Below are 21,766 nucleotides of genomic sequence, written 5' to 3' on the forward strand. Positions count from 1 at the left end.
CGAGCCCCGTGTTGGGCTCTGTGCTGGCAGTGCAGAGTCTGCTTGGGATCCTCTCTCCCTCTTTGGTTGCCCTTCCCCCACTCATGCTGTCTCTGTCTCTCTCAAAATAAATAAATAACTTAAAAAAAAGAAGCTTGAGGCCTGAGACATTATTGAAATGATTTTAAGTGGTGTAGGGAAAGGGATAGTGGCTGGGTCAGTTTTTTTGTTTGTTTTTGTTTTATCTAGATAAGGTTTCTGAACCTCAGGAATATTAACATGTGGGCCAGATAATTATTTGTACTGTTAAGGGAGGGCGATGACTGTCCTGTGTGTTATAGGATGTTGAGCAACTTCTCTGGCCTACACCCTCTAGAAACCAGTACCATTATCCAGTTACGACAACCAAAAATGTCTTTCAAACATTGCCAGTGTTCCCTGGGGGGCAAAATCACCCTGAGTTTTAGATGAATCACCCAGAAGATGAATATCAGAAGGAAAGAGAAGTGGTAAAACCAGAACTGAATATGGAGGTGGACATAAGAGGGAAAACCAGACAGATCTGGCAGATGATTTGAAAGCCATGGTGGTAGAAAACACGGGAAGATACAGAAAAACAAAGGAGGGGGCTACTGGGAGAAATCCTGGGTTTTGTTTTTGACACGAGAATTCAAGGTACCTGAGTTGCATCCAGGCCGATCCATCTGGCAGATAGTTGAATAGACAAACCTCAGACTTCATGAAGCAGTTTGCCCTTGGATGAAGGATGTGAGTGTTGTTAGCTGGAGTGAGGTTGAAGGTGGGTAGAGAAGGAAACAAAGGGGCCCACAGTTGAGTTTGGGAACACGAAGACATGGAGTGGACAGAAGAAGAGAAAACTATCCAAGACCAGGAATGGGCAGGGGTACGAGAAAAGCAAGGGAAGTGTGACATCACATCTGCCAGAGAGACCCTTCAAGAAGGAAGCCATCTTAGTAACAGTCTACAGAGAGGTACATTCGAATAAGAAATGAAAAGTGTGTTTTGGACAGGGCAGTTAGTTTGAGAGGAAGATGTAAGGTTGAATGTAGATAGTGTTATTCTGCTCTGTAGACTTGGTGACTGGCACATAAAGGATGCTGGAAAACTGAGACAATGAAAGAATAAAGAAGTAAATTACAGTTGATCCTTGAGCAAGGTGGGAGTTAGGGTTGCCAACCCCTGTGTAGTCAAAATTCCGTGTGTAACTTTGACTCCCCCACAACTTCACTACTGATAGCCTACTGTTGACTGGATGCCTTACCAGTAATGTAAACACACTCACAGATACTTTGTATGTTGTACGTATTATTGTACTGTATTCTTACAGTAAGCTAGAGAAAAAATGTTCTTAAGAAAATCATAAGGAAAATAAGTTACAGTACAGTACTGTAAAAATCCACATGTAAGTGGGCCTATACAGTTTAAACCTGTGTTGCTCAAGGGTCATTGCATATTGAATTACACTGAATAAAGGACCTCTTTTGAGAATATAGATGCAGGTCGCTGTGCCTAGATTATTATAATGGTCTAACATTCTATCAAATGTTATATATCTAAGAAAATACTGGTAACACTTCTCGCTTAATTATGTGATGGCAATGCAAAATAGTCTGTTGATGTCTATGACGTATTTTGAGACTCTCAGAAGTAGGCATTGCAGGAATATATTTTTATTATGCCTCTTTCCAAACCAATATACACACATAGACAACTGAATTATGCCAGTGACAAAATAAGTCCAATGTGTAATTGGACTCATTTAATTTAGAAGTGATCGTTTGTATGTCCTGAAATATGCCAAGTTGTGTCTAGAAGGCTGTGAACAGCTGTCTTATGTAGCTAATGGCTTGCCTCACCAAAAATTTAAAAAAATAGATATAATAGTCATCACCAGCATGATGTGTTCTGGATATCAGAGGTGGAGTAGAGGGAGATTTATTTTCTTGCATGAAATTTTAATGTAATTGGATGGATTTAAGGATTATTTTTTCTGTGTATAGTTCAGGGTATTCGGTGTAATTTCTACCAATTCTACCAAGATTTTTAAAAATAAGAAGCTAATTACAGTTGAACTTAATAAAACTCAAATAATACCGCCTTCACTTATTTATCTCGTTACTCTGCAAGTTACAAAAGTCAAATGCTGAATGCTATAGAAATTAATTTCCCAAGATTCGAGTGCAGTTTAGGGAAATTAGTCATTTACTCTTCTTGTCGATGCTGCAAGAGAGGAGCTCTGCAAAAGTTAGCCAGTTTGAAAATTTCTACATTATATTTTTACTCATAAGGAAACATTTCAGGCTTTTTAAAAAAAGTTTATTTATTTATTTTGAGAGAGAGAGAAATCACGAATCTGGGAGGAGCAGAGAGAGAGGGAGAGAGAGAGAATTCCAAGCAGGTTCCGCACAAGAACCCAATGTGGGGCTTGAACTCATGAACCGCCGAGATCATGACCTGAGTTGATGTGGGACTCCCAACCGACTGAGCCACACAGGCGCCCCGACATTTCAGTTTTTGCATTTGCTTTCAGAGAGTACGTACTGGACGTTTCAAGTGTCATCACTTTTATTCCTACTGTGCATCTTCAGTATATAATAAAATATTGTGAATGATCTGTTCAGAAATCATCTGGGTGCTACCAAATAATAACTCTTAGGGCCATATTAACACCCTAACTCTATTTGGACATGTTTTCAAGGACCCGAAAGATTGAAAACAGTGATGTTTGATTCTTCGTGAAGTTTGTATGACAGAACGCTTATCTGTATTGCAGTACTGCTGAGTACTACAAAGCACAAATATACATAAATTATAATCCTTGCAAGCCTGTTGGAGAGAAGGAACCATATATAAATCAGCAAGAGACAAATTAAGTGCTGAACACTTAAAAATAATTCTTTTAATAGGTACATGTGAACAAATTTTGCTTTATTTGTTTATTTATTTATTTATTTAATGTTTGCTTATTTTTAAGAGAGAGAGAGACAGAGCGTGGGGGGGGGGTGGGTAGAGAGAGAGAGAGGGAGACACAGAATCCAAAGCAGGCTCCAGGCTCTGAGCTGTCAGCACAGAACCTGACGTGGGGCTTGAACTCACAAACCACGAGATCATGACCTGAGCCGAAGTCGGATGCTTAACTGACTGAGCCACCCAGGTGCCCCTTATTTACTTATTTTTAAGCAATCTCTATGCTCAAAGTAGTCATTGAACTCATGACTCTTGAGATCAAAAGTCACATGCTCCACCAACTGAGCCAGCCAGGTGCCTCAAGTGCTGAGCACTTTAGAGCATCCTGTATGTGTCACAGTGTTTAAGGATGGGGGACAACCATGGGCTCAAAGGAAGTCAAGGGGGCTTCATGGGGGAGATGTTCTTTTTCCTATTTTTGTTGTGGTTGATAATAGTCCCAAAGAGAAATTTGTTTTTCCCAGTTTGTACTGGAATTCCCTTTATGAGAGTGGGAGATAGGAAAAGAGGAACTGAATTTGCCATTCAGAAGAGCTCAGGGTTAAAGCAAGGAATCAAGAGGCAACAAATCTTCCAACATTTTTGGACCCGGGAGGTGTTTTTCCATAGTTCCCTTGTTCAGGAAACAGAACAGTTCTGCTATGAGCATACCTGATTTTTACTCAATCCTTTGAGATTTGGCAGTAGTAGGAAAGTGGCTCCTTACTTTTAAATATATTTATGTAGGGACGCCTGGATAGCTCAGTCGGTTAGGCAATTGACTTCAGCTCAGGTCATGATCTCACAGTCTGTGAGTTTGAGCCCCACGTCGGGCCCTGTGCTGACAGCTCGGAGCCTGGAGCCTGCTTCGGATTCTGTGTCCCCCTCTCTCTCTCTGCCCCTCCCCTGCTCATGCTCTGTTTCTCTGTGTCTCAAAAATAAATAAAAACATTAAAAAAAATTTAAATGTATTTATGTATATTTATATTTTCCCAAAGCCTTCCCTTAGCTATTTTGGTAATAGCTTTTTCTTTGGTGTTTTAAGGCATTACGACTTTTTACTTTATTTCTTTTAATGTTTATTTTTGAAAGAGGGAGAGAGAGAGCGTGCGCGTGCATGTGAGTGGGGCTGGGGGAGACAGAGGCTCTGAAGTAGGTTCTGAGTTGTCAGCACAGAGCCAGATGAGGGGCTCGAACTCACGAACCATGAGATCATGACTGGAACCGACAATCAGATGCTTAATTGAGCCTTCCAGGAGCCCCATATGACTTTTTACGTTAAAAGATTCTTTGTGATCACCATGGTAGGCAAATCAATAATCTCTTTTGTGCGTAGAAATTTATTTACTAATGAAAATAAATCACTAAAACATACTTTTTTCATTTGGTAGAATAATTTGTATTTCTTGAAGAAATGTCATTGTACTTCATAAGGCCAATGAAGTATATTCATCTAGGAAGTAATCCTGATAAATTTAAGAAAAGATTTGGATCATTTTAAAATAGCGCAGTTTCTGGGGCACAGTTTTCTGGGTGGCTCAGTCGTTTGAACATCCGACTTCGGCTCAGGTCATGATCTCGAGGTTCATGGGTTCGAGCCCCACATTGGGCTCTGCTGACAGCTCGGAGCCTGGAGCCTGCCTCAGATTCTGTCTCCCTCTCCCTCTGCCCCTCCCCTGCTCACACTCTGTTTGTCTGTTTCTCTTTCTCAAAAATGAATGTTTAAAAAAAAATAATAAAATAAAATAGCATAGTTTCTTGCAAGCAAAGCTAATTTAATCTTTGTGAGTTTGGAGGGTTATTTAACACTTACCTAGAGATTGGCTGTTACGTTGTAAAGCATTCAAACTAGTCATGCGGACTGTCGCAAATTATCCAAGAGATTTAAATTCTCTTGCAGAAGAAAGAAAATGATCATATGTTCACATCTGTCCTCAAAGCACGACTCCGTCTACTCAATTCTAAACAAAAAGCAGCTTTGCTTAGACGGAGATGGAGTGCCGATGGTAGCGTGAAACGGGAGAGGAGTAGTGCTTGTTCATTCCAGTTGCCAAGGAGGGAAGTCACCTCCGTGAGCCATATGCTTGCCGAGGTGGCTGGCAGAGCTCTTAGTGGAAGAGTCACAGGTATCTGATGAATTATCTGTGATCTCTGTAATGTATACTCCTGTGTTCTCACTATTACTACAGCCTGGGCTGAAATGAGAAGGAAAGGCCTCAGGCTTTGAGCTCCAAGAAGAGAGTTCTTTGGGGAGACACTGGATAGGCCGAGGCTGGAGATTTGGTTCAAGAGACCAGCATTCCAGACCTCCCTTTGCCGAAAGTAACTGAGTGACCTCGGACAGTTTATGCTCTTCTCTGGTGTTCTCTTTTTTTCTTTACAGAATGTGGAGTTTGAGCTGGACGATTTCCAAGACCTCTCCCAATTCTAACAAAAGGTCCTTTTAGAATTTCCCACTTGCTTCTAAGAAAGCCTTTAACACTTCATGAGCGAAGAAACTTGCCATCACATTTAAGAATAAGGAGAGAAAGGCAAGGGATGGAGAGCAGCCCTAAGCTCTCAACTATGATTCCTTTTTCTATCTCTTCGCTTTCTTCTGCCTATTATCTGATTTTCTCTAAAGTGACATTCCCCAAATGCATAAAATGAAATTCTATCCTTTCAGACTGCACACCTAGCTATGTGGTGATTAATATCCTGATTATCACACAGGGCCTCGTAGAAAATAATGTGAGAGCCCTACCGCTAGCTTGAACGAAGCCTTCTAGTTGGTGTTCCAATGTCACTTAAAGTGTAGGATGCAAGAGAATTCACTTTAGTGTTTTACCCTCTTTTGTATGGTATTATTTTTTCTCGACATTGCTGCCTTCAAAATTGTCTTTATATTTCTGAAATTCCACTGTGGTGCATTCAGACACATTGTGAAATGGCTGCTTTCGTGTTATAGCAGGTTAAGCTTCATATACCTATCAGTAAAAAGGGGTAATAAAACCAATATCCTAAAAGGAATCATTCACGTTTCCTAGTGAGTCAAATGAGAGATAAAAGACCTTGGCAAGAATATGATGATTGGTTCCTTTGATAGGACCACCTGGATAGAGCCCTGTTAGTACTGGACTCCGGGGACATGGTGAGTTTCTGATGACAGTGCTACCCACCATCTTTTTCACAGTTATATGAAACCAAAATTATCTCAGGAAAACTTTTTCCTGCTACCTAATATTCAAATATTTCTATTCCAGTAATGCCTAGTTCGTGTCGCTATTTTCAGCCCTCATTTAGATTATCTCAGTTCTCCAGTATGACCGTAGTACTTGACGTTCTCATGGACCACATGTTTTAGCCACTCATTCTACATATATGTACCACATGCTTACCATTTTCAACGTATGCATGGGATAATGTGGGCAGAAAAGACAGAGTCCCCACCCACAGTGACTTATATAGGGGAAGGGGCAAGAAAAACCTATACAGTGATAAAAATGCAAGAGCAAAATGCCAGTGTGGCAGTCATGGAACAGATGTCATAAGGAAGTGCGTGGATTTATTTCCAAATGGGTTAACACCAAGCACCTTGATTTAAAGGCAGGGAGCTTACAGCTGAATGGAATAATCAAGGGAGGCTCCACGGAGGGGGTGGGGCTTGAGAAAGCATCGTAAGATATGGATTGGGATAAACAGAGAAGTCTGGATGGCATGAATCAAGGCGATGTTTCTCAAAGGTGCTGTACCACTGCTGATATGCACAATATGCAGAAGTAACATTAAATAATATTGAATTACACAGTGAGAGGATTTTCTCTTTCTAATCATCTTTCAATACTTTTATTCAGGGGAAAAAAAAAGGCCTCAATTTCACACTAATGCATCTTTAACCACCTTTGCATCCTTGTTAGCTAACTAGACACTCATCTCTCCCCCTATTCTTTAACATATAGGCCCAAATATGATGGCAGACAACAGTAACTGGAACGCAGTAAAAAGGGCTTCAGATTGCATTTATTTTTTAGTTCTCTTCACCTTATGGAAAGGAAGGTAATGCGAGATTTCCATTTAAAATTGTGGTATAAAATGTTTTAACCAAATAAATGTATTTAGGTGAAAACTTCAGAAATTCAAGGAAAAATGGAGGCAAAAATACTAGTGCAGGTATTGTGTAGACATTGCAGAATTAGTTTGGGTGGTACATGAATGCATTTGGAAAACATTAAATTATAATATAATTTTTACTTGGATTGGTAAGTAGTTGCAGGTGGTAACAGGATAGTCATGATGGAAAGTAGCCAGAATAAGATTGAAAAGACAGGCTGTGAGCAGGCCAAGGAAATCAGGGAATACTAGGTTCATGAACATTATTCATGCTTTATCTTCTCTTGAGATTCCATTGCCACCTCTTTTACTCAGATATCACTAACTATGGCTTACTGATCCTTTCTCCTATGCCAGGTATTGTATTAACTATCTTTACATATAATTATCACATTTTTCATCACAACTACAGTCGGGGGAAGGTATTAGCCTGAGTTTACAGTGAAGAGTCTTACCACAGGGTACACAGCTAATTGCTAATACAGTTGAGTTTGGAGCCCAGGCCCATTTGATTACAAAGCTTCTATTCTTCATCAAACCTAGAAACCCTACTCATCTCAGACCCTCACATGAATACCAGCTTTTTCTGCCTAAGCCCAGCTTGCCAACAGATGGCCAATCTCCTACCCGTCTTTCTGCAGCTAGAGCTATTCATCTCTGGGTACTAATTATTTTCTCCCCTTTGCTAGAATTGCTTATCCAGCTTCTCTAATGACCAGGTTGTGAAAGCCTAGAAGACCTATTCACGTGTCCTAAGGCATCCAGCACTGTACTTTTCTCAGGGTCAAGGCTCGTATTGTTTGAATTGAGCTAAGTTTTCTCCCTTTGCTATGGCTTATCACAGACATACACCTGCATCACCTCAGAGTGGACGTGGAAACAGGAGCTCTGGCAAAGATATCTCAGGAACTACCTGGAAAGGCTTTGCCTTTGTCAGACTCCCAAGAATCTAATTAATTAATTTTGAGCAAATCAGCAACTCTTTGGATTTATTAAATCACTTTTTTTCATACCTGAGTTTTATAACGTCTGGGATAAAAAGAACAGAAGTGGATACCTGGTGATTACAGACTTTTAGGTCTCAGAAGAGAATGGTGAAGAATATCCAACTCCTTTATTTTAGCAATGAGGAGAGTGAAGACTAAGGAGGTTTCGTGAGTCCCTTAAAGCCACAGAGCAAGTTAAGGGCAGACCTTTAACTGAAGATCTCTTGATTCCAAGTAAATTATCTCCTATATTGATGGCTTTGAGCTTAGAGGTGATGTGCTCCTTCTTTTCACCCAATGTTGGAAGCTCTATAGCATCTCTGACTGATGGGAACAGGTGCTGCTTGTGAGCACGGAGCAGGAGCTCATTATCTCTGAAGCAATCTATTCCATTTTAAATTAAAGTTCCCTTTTTTAATATAGTATTTTTTTAACATTTATTTTTGGGACAGAGAGAGACAGAGCATGAACGGGGGAGGGTCAGAGAGAGGCAGACACAGAATCTGAAACAGGCTCCAGGCTCTGAGCTGTCAGCATAGAGCCCGACGCAGGGCTCGAACTCACGGACCGCGAGATCATGACCTGAGCCGAAGTCGGCCGCTTAACCGACTGAGCCACCCAGGCGCCCCTAAAGTTCCCTCTTTTAAATCCAATATAACTTTACAGTCATGTCTGTTGTTCTAAACACCAGAGTTTTCCTGGGCTCCCTTGTCTTGAAGCTGTCTTCTTTTCCATCCACATGCACTCTTGCATTCCTGCCAGTCCTAAGACTTTAAATACGTCTATCTGTTGAAGACTTTCAAATTCAGGTCTTTAGAGCATTCTTCTCTGAATTCCGGATCCATGTACAACTGCCTGCTGGACACCGCCTTTGGATGTCTAGTAGGCATCTCAGATTTAATACCAAAACACAGAGTCGTCATTATACCTTCCCATGAAAAAGCTCTCCCCTCCCCCCACAGTCTTCTTTATCTCATGAGACTTTATTTTTTCAGTTGCCTAGTCCAGGAACCTGAAGTCATCCTGATGCGTCTTATTCTCTTCCGTTGTGCATCTAAACCGTCAGCTACCCTATTGGCTCAACTTTAAAATTACTTCCAGAGTCCAACAAATTCTCACCAACTCCAGTGTTCTCGTTGTAGTCCAGGCTATCAATTTGTCTTGCACAGACAACTCCCCCACCACCCTGCCCGCACAAACCGTTCTCACGGCAGCTGGAACATAAATCAAAATCCTCACTGTGGTCTGTAATCTCCTCACCAGGATCTGAAAGCTCCAGCTTTCTGTCTTTGTTTCTCACTCAGGCTTGGCTAGGTACCATGCCTCCTCACTGTGCCTTGAATGTGCCACACGAACTCCCACCTCCAGCTCTTTGCACTTGTACTTGCCGGCCCTCTGATCAACACACTCTTCCCTCTGTCATGTCCACCCACCCCCGCTCCCTCAGACGCCTTCACTTCTATACCCACCTATCAGAGAAGTTTTTGCTCACTACCGTCTCTCCAATACATTATCCCGATACTCTGATTAATTTATGTTCATTCCATTTATCACTATCTGACAAATTATGCATGGACATGTTTGTTTTTTGCTTTTGTTTTTTTTTAGCCTCTGCATATCACACAAAAAGTGTGAGCTCAATGAGAGCTGGGAGTTCATTTTATTTTTGTTGTTTCCTGCAGTTTTCCTCAGCATCTAGAATAGTGTCTGCAAAATGTAGTGCAATAAAGACATATTTGTTAGATGAATTTCTCCTTCAACTTTGCATTTAGCCAGGTCTTTTATTTGTGCTGTGTTATTTCTGCAACTCGTGGGCGGGAATTTGCCTTTATTCTAATCAACACCGTAATTTTAGTTTGGGGTCGTTAGGCAAAGTTGGCAAAATCTCCCTCAATCTGGAGTTTTGCCATCCTGCATTAATTTTTTTTTTTAAGTTTTTATTTATTTTTGAGACAGAGAGAGACAGAGCATGAACGGGGGAGGGTCAGAGAGAGGGAGACACAGAATCTGAAACCGGCTCCAGGCTCTGAGCTGTCAGCACAGAGCCCGACGCGGGGCTGGAACTCACGGACCGCGAGATCGTGACCTGAACCACCGAGGGGCCCCCATCCTGCACTAATTTATGATGATTGTTAATATTAGCCGCGGTTACCATATATTGAACATCTACATGATTATCATTCTGCCAAGTATTTTACAATATTATTTTACTCCTTACAATGACCGAAGTCTACAGCTTTGGGCAGAGTGGTCTCTACTTAGCCACTTCATGGCAGTGCTGGAGGTAAACTGGATGCTTGGCGTTTCTAAAACAGAAGTGGAGATTAGCGCGCCGCCATTTCTGTGAATGCTTTCCGTAGCTTGGCATCATATAGCGATGATGAAAAGACCAATAGCGATTGCTGCTATCTGTTGAGTACTTACCGTATGCCAGGCACTGTGCTTGGCACTGTACAAAATCTCATTTAACGTGCACAACAGTTTTATAAAGTGGATGTTACCCCTGCTTTCTAGGAGAGGAAACTGTGCAGGGTGGGTATTAGTAGGGTACAGTTGGTCGCCATCCAGGTCTCCTTTCCTGGGCTGGAAGTACTGTGTCGGTTACCAGTTTGTTGCCTCAGCTTCCAAAGCACTTTTCAGGATATGCTCTGTGCTCAATGGATTCCAGTAGAGGGCGCTGCAGGGACGCTGCAGGTGTGTGCGTTGGACAGGGGGTGGGGGGGAGAGCTCTTTTGCCCGTTTCAGAGTGGTGTTGGAGGTTGGTGGTGTGGGTGAAGACTTAGCCTAGCCTTAATCTTTCCTCAGCCCTCTTGACAGAAACCAGCATGGCTCACGCCTGACCCTGCTACTCCTGCCAGCACCCCGATTTCCACCCACATTATCAGTCGCTGCTCATCTGCTCCCCGCTTGCCCTCTGCACTCCAGAAGGTGGTGGCCTCCTGCTTGCCCAGCAACCCAGACCGCATCCCGCTGGGCCAGACCAGTGCATTTCCCTGCTATCTGGGGGCTGAACCACATTTTTCTTCCAGTTTGCCCTTCCTTGGATTCTCTCCCTCAGCCCTAGTGTGTGATACAGTTTTATCATAGTAATTATTTATATTAAAATTTTTCTGTTTAACCTACTGTGTGATTCCTATATCCAGATTGGATCCAGATTGCTATAGGCCCATCTCATAGCCGCTACAAGCATGGCTGGCAAACTCACAGCTGCCTCTTTCCTCAGATAATTGCCCTCAGCCAGTGGGAGGTGCTTTGTCCAGGAGGTTAGCGCACCCCTCGATTCTTCCCCTCCACCTGTGGGCCAGGGCCAGTGACTAACCCACAAAAGCCAGCTCCTTGGACTACAGGCAGGGACAATTCTGTGGTACATTTACCTTCCAGAGTTCCCCTACAGATCAGGTCAAGTTTAAACTTTCCTAGAAATCATGTCATTTCTCCCCTCCTCAATTCTATTCCCTTTATTCTCTTAGCAGCTTTTCCTGAGAGTACTCCCTCAAAAAGTTAGGTATATCTTAATCCTTGTCTCAGGCTCTGCATTTAGAGAACCTAACCTCAGACATGTACCAAGGCCACAGAGCTAGAAGATAATGAAGATGGTGATTGTACTAGGTTTATATGACTCCAGATCCTATATTCTTAATCATTACTTTCTCACGATTGAGGTGATCTCCCACTTCTAGCATGTTCTCCCTGACCCAGTATGTCATCTGTGCTGAGCCCTCTTGGCTTTGAGGATGGACTGTCATTGTTTCAGAGTGAAGTTTGTGATCACTGTTCAACAATATCCAAGGCCTGTGCCCACTGTTATGAAAGGTCCACAAGCCCCTTATCCGTTCCACGGAGCCTTACATACCCCCTGCTGTTATTGCCTTGGCCCTGTATCTCACTCCTTTCCTCCACCGATGAGGGTGGGTCAACATCCTGATCAGAGCTCTACCTTCCCAGTTCCCTGAAGTGAGTCTGCTTCTTTAGCAAAATCATGCCGTGCTTCTCCAATCATGTTTATTCAGGGTATACTAGTTCTCTGTGCGTTAGGAATTGTGCACTGGCATTTGCTAAAGTTCAGAAACTAAGGTGACAGCTTGACCACCTTTTAGTAAATAATAGTTTTTATTGGGGGCCATAGCAGCGGGTTTATTTATAACTCTGCTAACCATACACTAGCACTTAATAGGTTGTTGGGGGGGAGACTGTCAAAAGGCTGTTCGGGGACATAGGAGAGCTAGAAGGATCTGGATTTACGAGAGATTGTGTCAGTCTTGAAGATAATTGGGGCAACACTGCATGAGAACAGCTTGTTTCGGCGCATTCCATTTTCAGGCGCTCTAACACATAGGGAAAGATTCAGCAGACAAGTCAACAAGTCCTGGATTTAATTGTCTCTTTTCCATGATCCCAACATGTATTCTGGTTTTGTGGCGTGCTCTTTGACCACCACATGCAGATTCTTTGGGGGATTTCTCAGTCTAGCCACCGCTCCCCAGTTGACCCGAGGTGACGCCTGTTTTCTCAGTTGGTAGCAATTACTTAATAGTGACACAAATTCTCTCCCTTCTTCAGAAAACAAACTAAAAAATTAAGAACTGTTGTTCCTAGTAGGCTCTCCATTTCCTTAGAGAAGCAATGTATTCCACTGAAGAAGGTGGTTCCACTCTTCAGCATTGCCACATTTTCTTTGTGGCTGGATGGAATGTAGCTGTAGCTAATTCAGTCACATTTTTAGTTGTCCCACAGTTAGGTGAAATGATTAGCCATCCCTACAAAGTGTCAGCAACTACTAATCAAATGTGCCTTTGAAGGCAGCCGAATCCAACTGGGAATTGAGAAATTAATAGGAATGTAGAATAATGGGCATGCTCGCAATGAACCATTTATGGGTTCAGAAACCTAGTTCCTCTGGTAATTTGAATGAGCAGTTTTGCTAATAAAGTTTGTCTATGTTTAGTGAACCCGTCATTCACAAACAACTTGAATGATCACTTTCCCATCAAATTTTGCCCTTTCCCTTAGCTTGCTGGCTCTGGGAGCTAATTTTCTCCATGCAGGCAAGGAATGGAGAGAGAAAAACATAGGAAGAGGTTTTAGTACCAGCTGAGGCAAGCTGGCCTCCATCTACCTCAGGGATGAAGTGTGTTTATTTTATGCAGGTCATGGATGAAATTCAAATGGTGCCGCGTTTATTTGAAAGGGCAGATATTCCCAATTGAAATTCCCAAATATGATCAATATCTATTGGCCCCTGAGGTTGCAGCAAGATGGCAGCGGGCCAGGCCCAGGGCACTGAGGCACCCTGGAAAGATGAAGAAGCAGTCAGGGATCTGGAGGGCAGGGTGACAGGCTGAGAGCATGGCTCTGTGCATGCAAAGCATAATGATGAACAGCTCAAACCGTGGGTTTTCCAACTACGTTGTAGCTGTGTGAGCAGAGAGCAGATATTTGATATCTCTGAGACCGTTTCTTCATCTTGAGTTAGAAAATGATGGCAGGGTGCACCTCATGAGGTCATTGTGAGGATCAACTGAGGGATTCATTGTAAAGTCTTAGCACAGCCCCTTGTAGGTGGCTAACGTTTCTGCTTGTGTACTGTTATCATCACCGCTAATACAGGTCAAGGGGGAAATAATCTGCTTTGGTTGAAAAACATTGTTTCAGTGTATCTCTGGTCACTATGGCTTAAGAAAGTTCACCTTGCATTTCTGTAATTTATCAAAATCTGTTGTGTTCCAACTTTTAAAGCGGGTGACCAATTCGAGACCAGGTGATCACTCATACACAGATATGAGTAGTTGTAATTAACACGTATATTGCTTTCCGGAGGCAAAGCATTTTAAGAGTTTGAAAAGGTTGTCTTTAGTAGATGAATATTCTCTTTTCTAAGCAGTTTTATTTTTTTTTTATTTGTTCCTCAAAACCCTCGTCCAGGAAAAATACATACTGGTTTATGTATTTATAAGAAATACTTAGATAATTTTTACTGAGTGCCAAGCAAGTTCTATGACCGTACAAATATTAACTCAGTTAATCCTTATTATAATAGTATAAAGTCTCTTCTATTATTATCCCCTTTTTGCAAATACATACATTGGGGCAGAAGGGAATTTAGCAAGTTCCCTAAGATCCGCCTGTGGGTAGTGAGCTTTCCAGGCAGGATTCACATCCAGGCGGGCTGGCTTCAGAGTCTGTGCTTGTAGGTGTCAGAATAGGTTGGTCTAGCCCTTTTGTATTGTGAGACTTTTAAGTGACAGGAGTTGGAGGGGTGTTGGGGGGGGGGGATGGGTTAAATGGGTGATGGGCATTAAGGAAGCACTTGTTGGGATGAGCATTGGGTGTTATATGTAGGTGCTGAATCACTAAATTCTATTCCTGAAATCATTATTACACTATATTTTAACTAACTTGGATTGGAGCAAAATTAAAAAATTTTTAAAAAGAAAAGTATATTTTTTACAAAGTGCGCTTCCCTTTGAGTTATTGTAATTAGAAGTATTTAAGCAAAGGATGCAATAAAAAGGATTTAAAAAAAATAATGACAAGAGTTGAGATTATTTAACTTGTTCTGTGCGTCTTTCAACATGAGATTTCGGGGCTGATATACAGTCACCTTTTTTAGTCAGTTTAGGACTGTGGCATTAATCAGTAATTCCCCCTTTGCGTGAGACCATGCAACAGAGTTAGGGAAGCAGGGAACGCTGTAAAGTGGGGTGACGGACTCCATCTTCAGAATCTGTGTGACATATTAGGAGCCACTGGAGTTGAGTGAATGAAGCTGTTTTTATCGATCTAAATGAATCTAAACTAGATTCTGAGGCCTTCGGTGTTCTGAATCACCTTATGAATCTCTGCTTCATGATTCAAAGGAGTTCTGTTCGGCACAAATAGTAGAAGTCCCTTATAATGAGACCAGATATTACCATTTAGTTTCTCTTTTTTTTCTTCTGATAAATAATATCTGAATTTTAAGAAATTAAAAAAACTCCACCAACCATAATGAACCCTCCATGGATTTAGGGGATTTTTTTATGCTTCAACTGGCTTGATAATGCTTTTGAAGACGGTGATAGACTTCTCTGTCTTCCCTCTTGAGTGATGACCCCTGACCCACTGACAGTGGGATGCTTTTACAAGACAATCTGGCCATGGTCTTAGTTTTAAAAGTACCATGAGCTTTCCTTGGCTGTATGTTCTCTTGGGTTTTCTCCTATGTCACTGGCGACTTTTCCTCAGCTTCTTTGCCATGTCCTCCCCTTTTCTGAGACTTCATAAAGTTGGAGTGTCCCAGAGCTCAGCCTTTGAGCAGATCATGTAACTCCTCTGCTGACAGTGCTGTCTTGACTCTTCATCTGAAGTCCTTGTATTAAAACCCTTTATCATCTGGCCCTTCCTCTCTCTCTGGCCTCCTTTCCTTTTGTTAGATTGTTAGCGTTGCCATAACACATTCATACCAACTGAGTAGCTTAAGCGACAGAAATGCATTGTCTCACAGCTCTGGAGGCTGCAAGTCTGAAGTCAAGGTGTCAGCAGGCCTCCCTCTTGAAGGCTCTAGGGGTCGCCATGTTCTGGGCCTGTCTCCTGGCTTTCTTTCTTGGTTTGGGGCTACATCACTCCAGTCTTCACACTGGTTCTCCCCATGTGCATGTCTGTGTCCAAATTTCCCCTTTTCCCAAGGACATTAGTCCTACTGGACTAGGGGCCTGCCCTAATCCCACTATGAGTCATTTTAATTAATCACATCTGCATTGGGTCTATTTCCAAATCAGGTCACGTTGTGAGGTACTGGGAGTTAGGACCTCAGCATATGAGCTCTGGAGACACACAGCTGAACTGCTAGCACTACTGTGCTTCTCCTTGCTCACTGTTGGGCTCCATGCTGCCTTCTTTGCTGCTCCTTGAATATTTGGCTGTGCTCTTCCCTTAAGGCCTTTGCATTGTCTGCTCCCTCTGCCTGGAGCATCCTCACACCCCAGCTGTCCACGTGATTCACAAGGTGCCCCCTTCTTAAGTCTGCCTTCAGATAAGCCCTCAGTAATGTTTCCCTCTCCTGATCATCCTATTTAAAGTCATGCCTCAACAACTTCCCCTACCCCTCCAGTTCCCCTTGTCTATTGCTCTTTTTTTTATTCTGTACTATTTACCATCCTCTAACATACTTGATGATTTGCTTCTTGCTAGGTTTGTTGTTTATTGTTTGTCTTCTCCCCACCCTGATACTGGAATGGTAAGCCCAATCAGGGGCTCTTTGTTTTATTCTCTGGTGTATTCCAGACACCTAGACCAACAGTCCCTGGGACATAATAGCAGCTCAAAAAATGTGTGCAGCTTTCTCATTTTACTTTGTGGGTTTAGTTGTAGAAATGGGTATTTTAATACACTGGAATAAGACAGGTGGGAGGGTGAAACATATCTTAAACTATTTTATTGAGCACCACCACTGTGGCATGGCTTTCTCGTAGTACCCTGCTTGGGACTTTCAGCCAAATGTCACACTCATGATGACTGCCACTCCTGGAGGGGGCTTGCTGTCCCTCCCTTCTGAGAGATCAAGGCATTTTACCCGTATGGGATGAAACCAAAATCCTCCCAATGGGACAATTAGAGGCCTCTCTGGACCTGTTTCCACTGTCATTTAGTAGGTAGAGAAGCAGTCATTGAAGCTCCTGGAAGAAACTGATAGATTGAGAAGTCAGGCATCATGACTTTCTGTGATTTTTCCTACCAGCGTCAAAAAGCAAAAAGCTCCTAAAGTGACCACAGAGTGCTCTGGGAGACATTTCTTTGGCTTCACTAGAGTGGATGAGGTTTAAATGGCCCACAGATGTCACATCCAATTTTCTTAATAATCTCATCAAGGCCTCTCCTAGGTCCCTGGTAGCCAAATGTCAGGAGTGATTCCCAGCAGAACCACTGAGTTAGGCAACTCACTGTGCATTTCTTGGTCTTAAACTCCATCGTTTTATATTAAAATTATCTGCGATCATCCCTTGTCCTCACAAATATTGTCTGTTTGGTATGAGCCTCTGTCCTCATAGAATGTGGAGTTTAATGATGGCAAACATGTCTTACCCAGTGTTGGTTTGCACTATGGCGCCCGCATGGATGCTGGCCCGTAGTAGATGCCTGGAAGTGCTTCTTAAACTCCAGCCGAAGTACAGGCACAGGGCATAGCTCACGTCTCATGCAGTTTGCATCACCACCGAGCCTGACCTTGGCCATTTTGGTTTAGTTTCTCCTCGAACTCAGGAATCAGTGCTAAAATACCACTCGAAATAAAAAATCAATGCTGAAATACCACTTTAAGCCATTTACCTGTCAGGTGGAAGATTTGGCAGTCTATAGGAGAGCCTGGAAGTGTGTTTCTGACATCATGAGGCCCAGGAGGTGAACGTTCTCAACAAGGCTTCAAAAACGGAGCAGACGTCACAGGGGAAGGCCTGGTCACATAGATGTGGGAAACATGCCATTGATTTTCTTCCAGCCACATTCATTCATGGATGGCAACATTATCCATGACCGACCATAAAACAGCAGGGGTACCAGGAGGTAGCAGCTGACTGAGGCAACACATTTGATCCCTGAATCCACAGGTAATAAACCCATCTTATTCCTTGTGTAGCCACCTGTCATTTGCTTCCTGAACAATGTCTCCTTTTCCTCTCTATCCTGTTGGTGCTGTCCACATGAATCCATCTAGAAGAAAACACTGGGTGTGTTTGACTACAGAGGTGGTTCGTTATGGTAGGGATGGATTCTTTTCTGCAGATGAGGATTTATCAGGAATGTAATGAAGCTTAAGCTTTCAGGGCCTTTCACTTGCCTTGGTAGGGGCCCTAGCATGCCCCATTAATCATTTCTGTTTATAAAATTTTCTTTTTTTTTTTTTTTTTAATTTTTTTTTTTTCAACGTTTATTTATTTTTGGGACAGAGAGAGACAGAGCATGAACGGGGGAGGGGCAGAGAGAGAGGGAGACACAGAATCGGAAACAGGCTCCAGGCTCTGAGCCATCAGCCCAGAGCCCGACGCGGGGCTTGAACTCACGGACCGCGAGATCGTGACCTGGCTGAAGTCGGACGCTTAACCGACTGCGCCACCCAGGCGCCCCTGTTTATAAAATTTTCAAAAGTAATATATTTTAACCACCATAGGCTTATTGTACTGTCTCTTTCCATTCTAAGTTTTCCTCTGCCATTGCCATAGTTTCCTTTTGTTTGCTGCAGGCAGTTTTGGGATCCAGCCAATGTGGAAATATTTATTTAGTTTGGGTTGAGCAGAATATATTTATGTAGTTTGCAGTAATTTCCAAGTGTAGCTATTGCTAGTTATCCTGGTGTAGGAATGAATGGTTTGTGAGAACATTCGGGCCACCCACTCCGTGAGTCATCAGGTGTTAGGACACGCAGGAGCAGGGCTGGGGACCTTGCTGCCCGATGCTACGATGCCCCACACCGGACTTATCTGAACATAGGAGGAGAAAGGAGGTTGAAACAGACAGAACCAACAACTTGTCTGTAAAAAGTATCACAAAGAAAATGTCAGGCAGTCCATTAATAAAGCCGTTATGTTATTCTTTTTCTTTTTAATTTTTTTTTTAATGCTTATTTTTGAGAGAGAGAGAACACAAGCAGGAGAGAGGCAGAGAGGGAGACACAGAATCCAAAGCAGGCACCAGGCTCCGAGCTGTCAGCACAGAGCCTGACGCAGGGCTCCAACCTGTGTACGGCGAGATCATGACCTGAGCCGAAGGCAGACGCTTAATCGACTGAGCCGCTCAGGTGCCCCGAGCCATATGTCATTCTTCAGGATTTGATGATGTTTGTGTTTGCCACCTTCTACAATTTGTCTTTTTTGTGATTATTCTCATCCTAACTGCATTTTTATTTTTTTCTTACAAAATTCCCCCTATTTTAAAAAAGCTTTAGGACTTCCAAAACCTTCATCTTCCCAGCCTCTGCCTTATCAGTTCTTTTGCTTTTGTTGCATTTTTACAAGTCCTCTGGGGTCAAAGGTACAAAAATTTCAAATAAAGTTTAATTTCATTTTCAGTTAATATTAGTAATTCCACCGGCTTTTGCAACTTCTAAAAAATGTGTAGATGTTAAATAATTAATCTTTATGAAGTCTCTAAGTATAAGAAAAAATAACATTAACATCCCATTTTTATAGGACCAAGTGGAGTCAGGTGACTTGAACAGGTTTTCATAGCCTTAAAGCTTCTATAAATTACCTGAGTTCTTTTCTATGTGCCTTCCAAATGAAGCCATGTTTGTCTACATAGAAAATTACATTTTTACATTAGAAAATGTTTTTTTCTGGGGCGCCTACATGGTTCAGTCTGTTAAGCATCAGACTTCGAATCAGGTCATGATCTCGCGGTTCATGAGTTCGAGCCCCGCGTTGGGCTCTGTGCTGACAGCTCAGAGCCTGGAGCCTGCTTCGGATTCTGTCTCCCTCTCTTTTTGCCCTCCTCTTCTCATGCTCTGTCTCTCTGTCTGTCTGTCTCTCTTTCTCTCAAAAATAAATAAACATTAAAAAATTAAAAAAATGTTTTTTTCTCATTATTTGCAGATATTATGAGAAAATTGCTAAATGCCATTTTTGCTGAATGCCTTTATTCCATATATATTGTAGATACATCAGTTAAAATAAATGATATAGCAAAAAAAACCCCTCAAATTTTGGGGGAGAAAAGATGGTGGTGACATGTTTAATCTTTTCTACTTGAACTAGAATTGATTAATTAGGATAGGTCAAAGCATGTGCATTTGTGTACCAAGGATATTTCTGTTTGGCGTTTCCAATCATCAGCATAACTGTAGTAAAGGTTTCAGAATACATCAGTAACGCCTTGTACAACTGGCTGCGGTGTGACAAATAGTACCAGCTCACCCTTGAAATAAATTGCACCCCAAGAAAAATAGTGATAGTAAGCTTTGATAAACGTAAGTGGTTCAAAAGAACTTTCCAGCTCGAGTGTAAGCCAGTTGTAGAGACTTTGAAACCTTTGAAACTTCTGCTTTGACCAGATAAATCTGCGGCAAGATCAGTAGCATCCATTTTGTTGAGGATACATGTTAGGATGAAGCCCATGTGGGGAATGAAAGAAAGCCTCCATATTATGCTTTTCTAATGAAAAAGACCTGGATTTCCTGTCCCCAGAGATTTCCCAAGTGACTCCAGTGTGTACTGCCCTATGCACGTGTAGACCTTGATCAAGTCCCTGAACTTCTCTGGGTTTCAGTTCCTTATTTTATAAAACAAAGGTTTGGAGCCCCATCTCCAACTCTCTTTCCAGCTCTGACACAAATATTCTGTGGTCTTTATCTCTACCTATGTACTAAATGGGTCAGATTCCTAAGGGAGAGAGTAATTAGCACTCTACGTGTCGTAGATGTTGTGGGAGAGGTAGATACCCCTGGAGCCCTTAAGATTACACTGAATTATTATTGCTTGACACTTGGGCAAGAGCTACGGGAGAGGATAATTCTGGCTTGAGAACAACAATTCCAAACATAGGGCATTAGAAGAGTTGCACATTATACAACAATTCTCTGCTAAGATCTTTACGTCAGATTAAATTTGCACATAGCTAAAATTACCTACCACTGTCTCCTATGAAGTAAATATATTGTGGACTGATATTTTGTCTTTTACTATCACAGATTTTCCCCAGCATTGAACAGGTAACCAACTCTTGAGTTGAGTCTCTAATAAAAAATTACGTAGTTGCCTTACGTTTTAGGGACACATTATATTACATCTTACATGATCGTTTGGGACCACAAACATGAAACTACAAACTTCTGTCCCAGTCACTCAAGGGCTCACCATGTACTTAACCATTTTCTTGTATTTTTCTGGAAAAAAAATTTTTTTAATAATTTCTGCCTTTTTAAAGGTTGTACTGCTACATTACTTTCTAATTTCATCTCAAATATTTTAATCTTTAATGTCTTTTCTGAGGAAAAAAGATATGCAAAGTCAAGGGTGGGAAAGATCAAAAATTATTTGAAATCATATAAATCATATTTGGAAATGCACAGAGGACGGGGCGCCTGGGTGGCGCAGTCGGTTAAGCGTCCGACTTCAGCCAGGTCACGATCTCGCGGTCTGTGAGTTCGAGCCCCGCGTCGGGCTCTGGGCTGATGGCTCAGAGCCTGGAGCCTGTTTCCGATTCTGCGTCTCCCTCTCTCTCTGCCCCTCCCCCGTTCATGCTCTGTCTCTCTCTGTCCCAAAAATAAATAAACGTTGAAAAAAAAAAAAAAAAATTTAAAAAAAAAAAAAAAAAAATGCACAGAGGAGTTAATAAAGGCAGATGAAGACCTGTGGTGAAACATCTTTCATTGATTTGTGCTTCCTTGTAGGAGAACGTGTGCATATCTTGAGAGAGAGAGCCAAGATTTCTGTTAAGATCAATTGGCATTGAGTGGTTATTCTCTTAGTAAAGTTTTTTTATATGGGAAACAGAACAGCCTAACTCACACAGGAGACCATTTTTTTTCTCTTGGACATTGAATAAAAGCAAATTCTGACATGTTTCAATGTTGAGTACATTATATGTTCCAATGTAGAAAATATTTAAATGTATCCAGCCATTAAGTTAGTGAAGCACTTGACAATGTAATCTATTAAGAAGTGCTTGTGAAGTCTATGAAAAATTAGACTAGTAATGTTTTTCTTGTCTCCTGAACTATATTTGCCTTGGAAATTATGAATCTTAGCTATTCTATGTTTAAAGATAAGTAAGACTTT

The 21,766-nt window shown here is 41.9% G+C and overlaps 1 protein-coding gene across 1 annotated transcript in view; it reads left to right on the forward strand.

Moving 5' to 3' along the window:
- Positions 1–832: 832 nt before the first annotated feature.
- KCNH8 (potassium voltage-gated channel subfamily H member 8) overlaps positions 833–21,766 on the forward strand; it is a 292,155-nt gene continuing 271,221 nt past the window's right edge. Inside the window, exons 1-3 of the mRNA XM_045501006.1 lie at positions 833–971; positions 4,887–5,072; positions 11,165–11,284. Of these exons, the coding sequence (XP_045356962.1) occupies positions 833–971; positions 4,887–5,072; positions 11,165–11,284 (445 nt within the window). The remainder of the gene's footprint in view (positions 972–4,886; positions 5,073–11,164; positions 11,285–21,766) is intronic.

Source organism: Leopardus geoffroyi, chromosome C2 (assembly GCF_018350155.1).
Source record: "Leopardus geoffroyi isolate Oge1 chromosome C2, O.geoffroyi_Oge1_pat1.0, whole genome shotgun sequence".
Lineage (NCBI taxonomy): Eukaryota > Metazoa > Chordata > Mammalia > Carnivora > Felidae > Leopardus > Leopardus geoffroyi.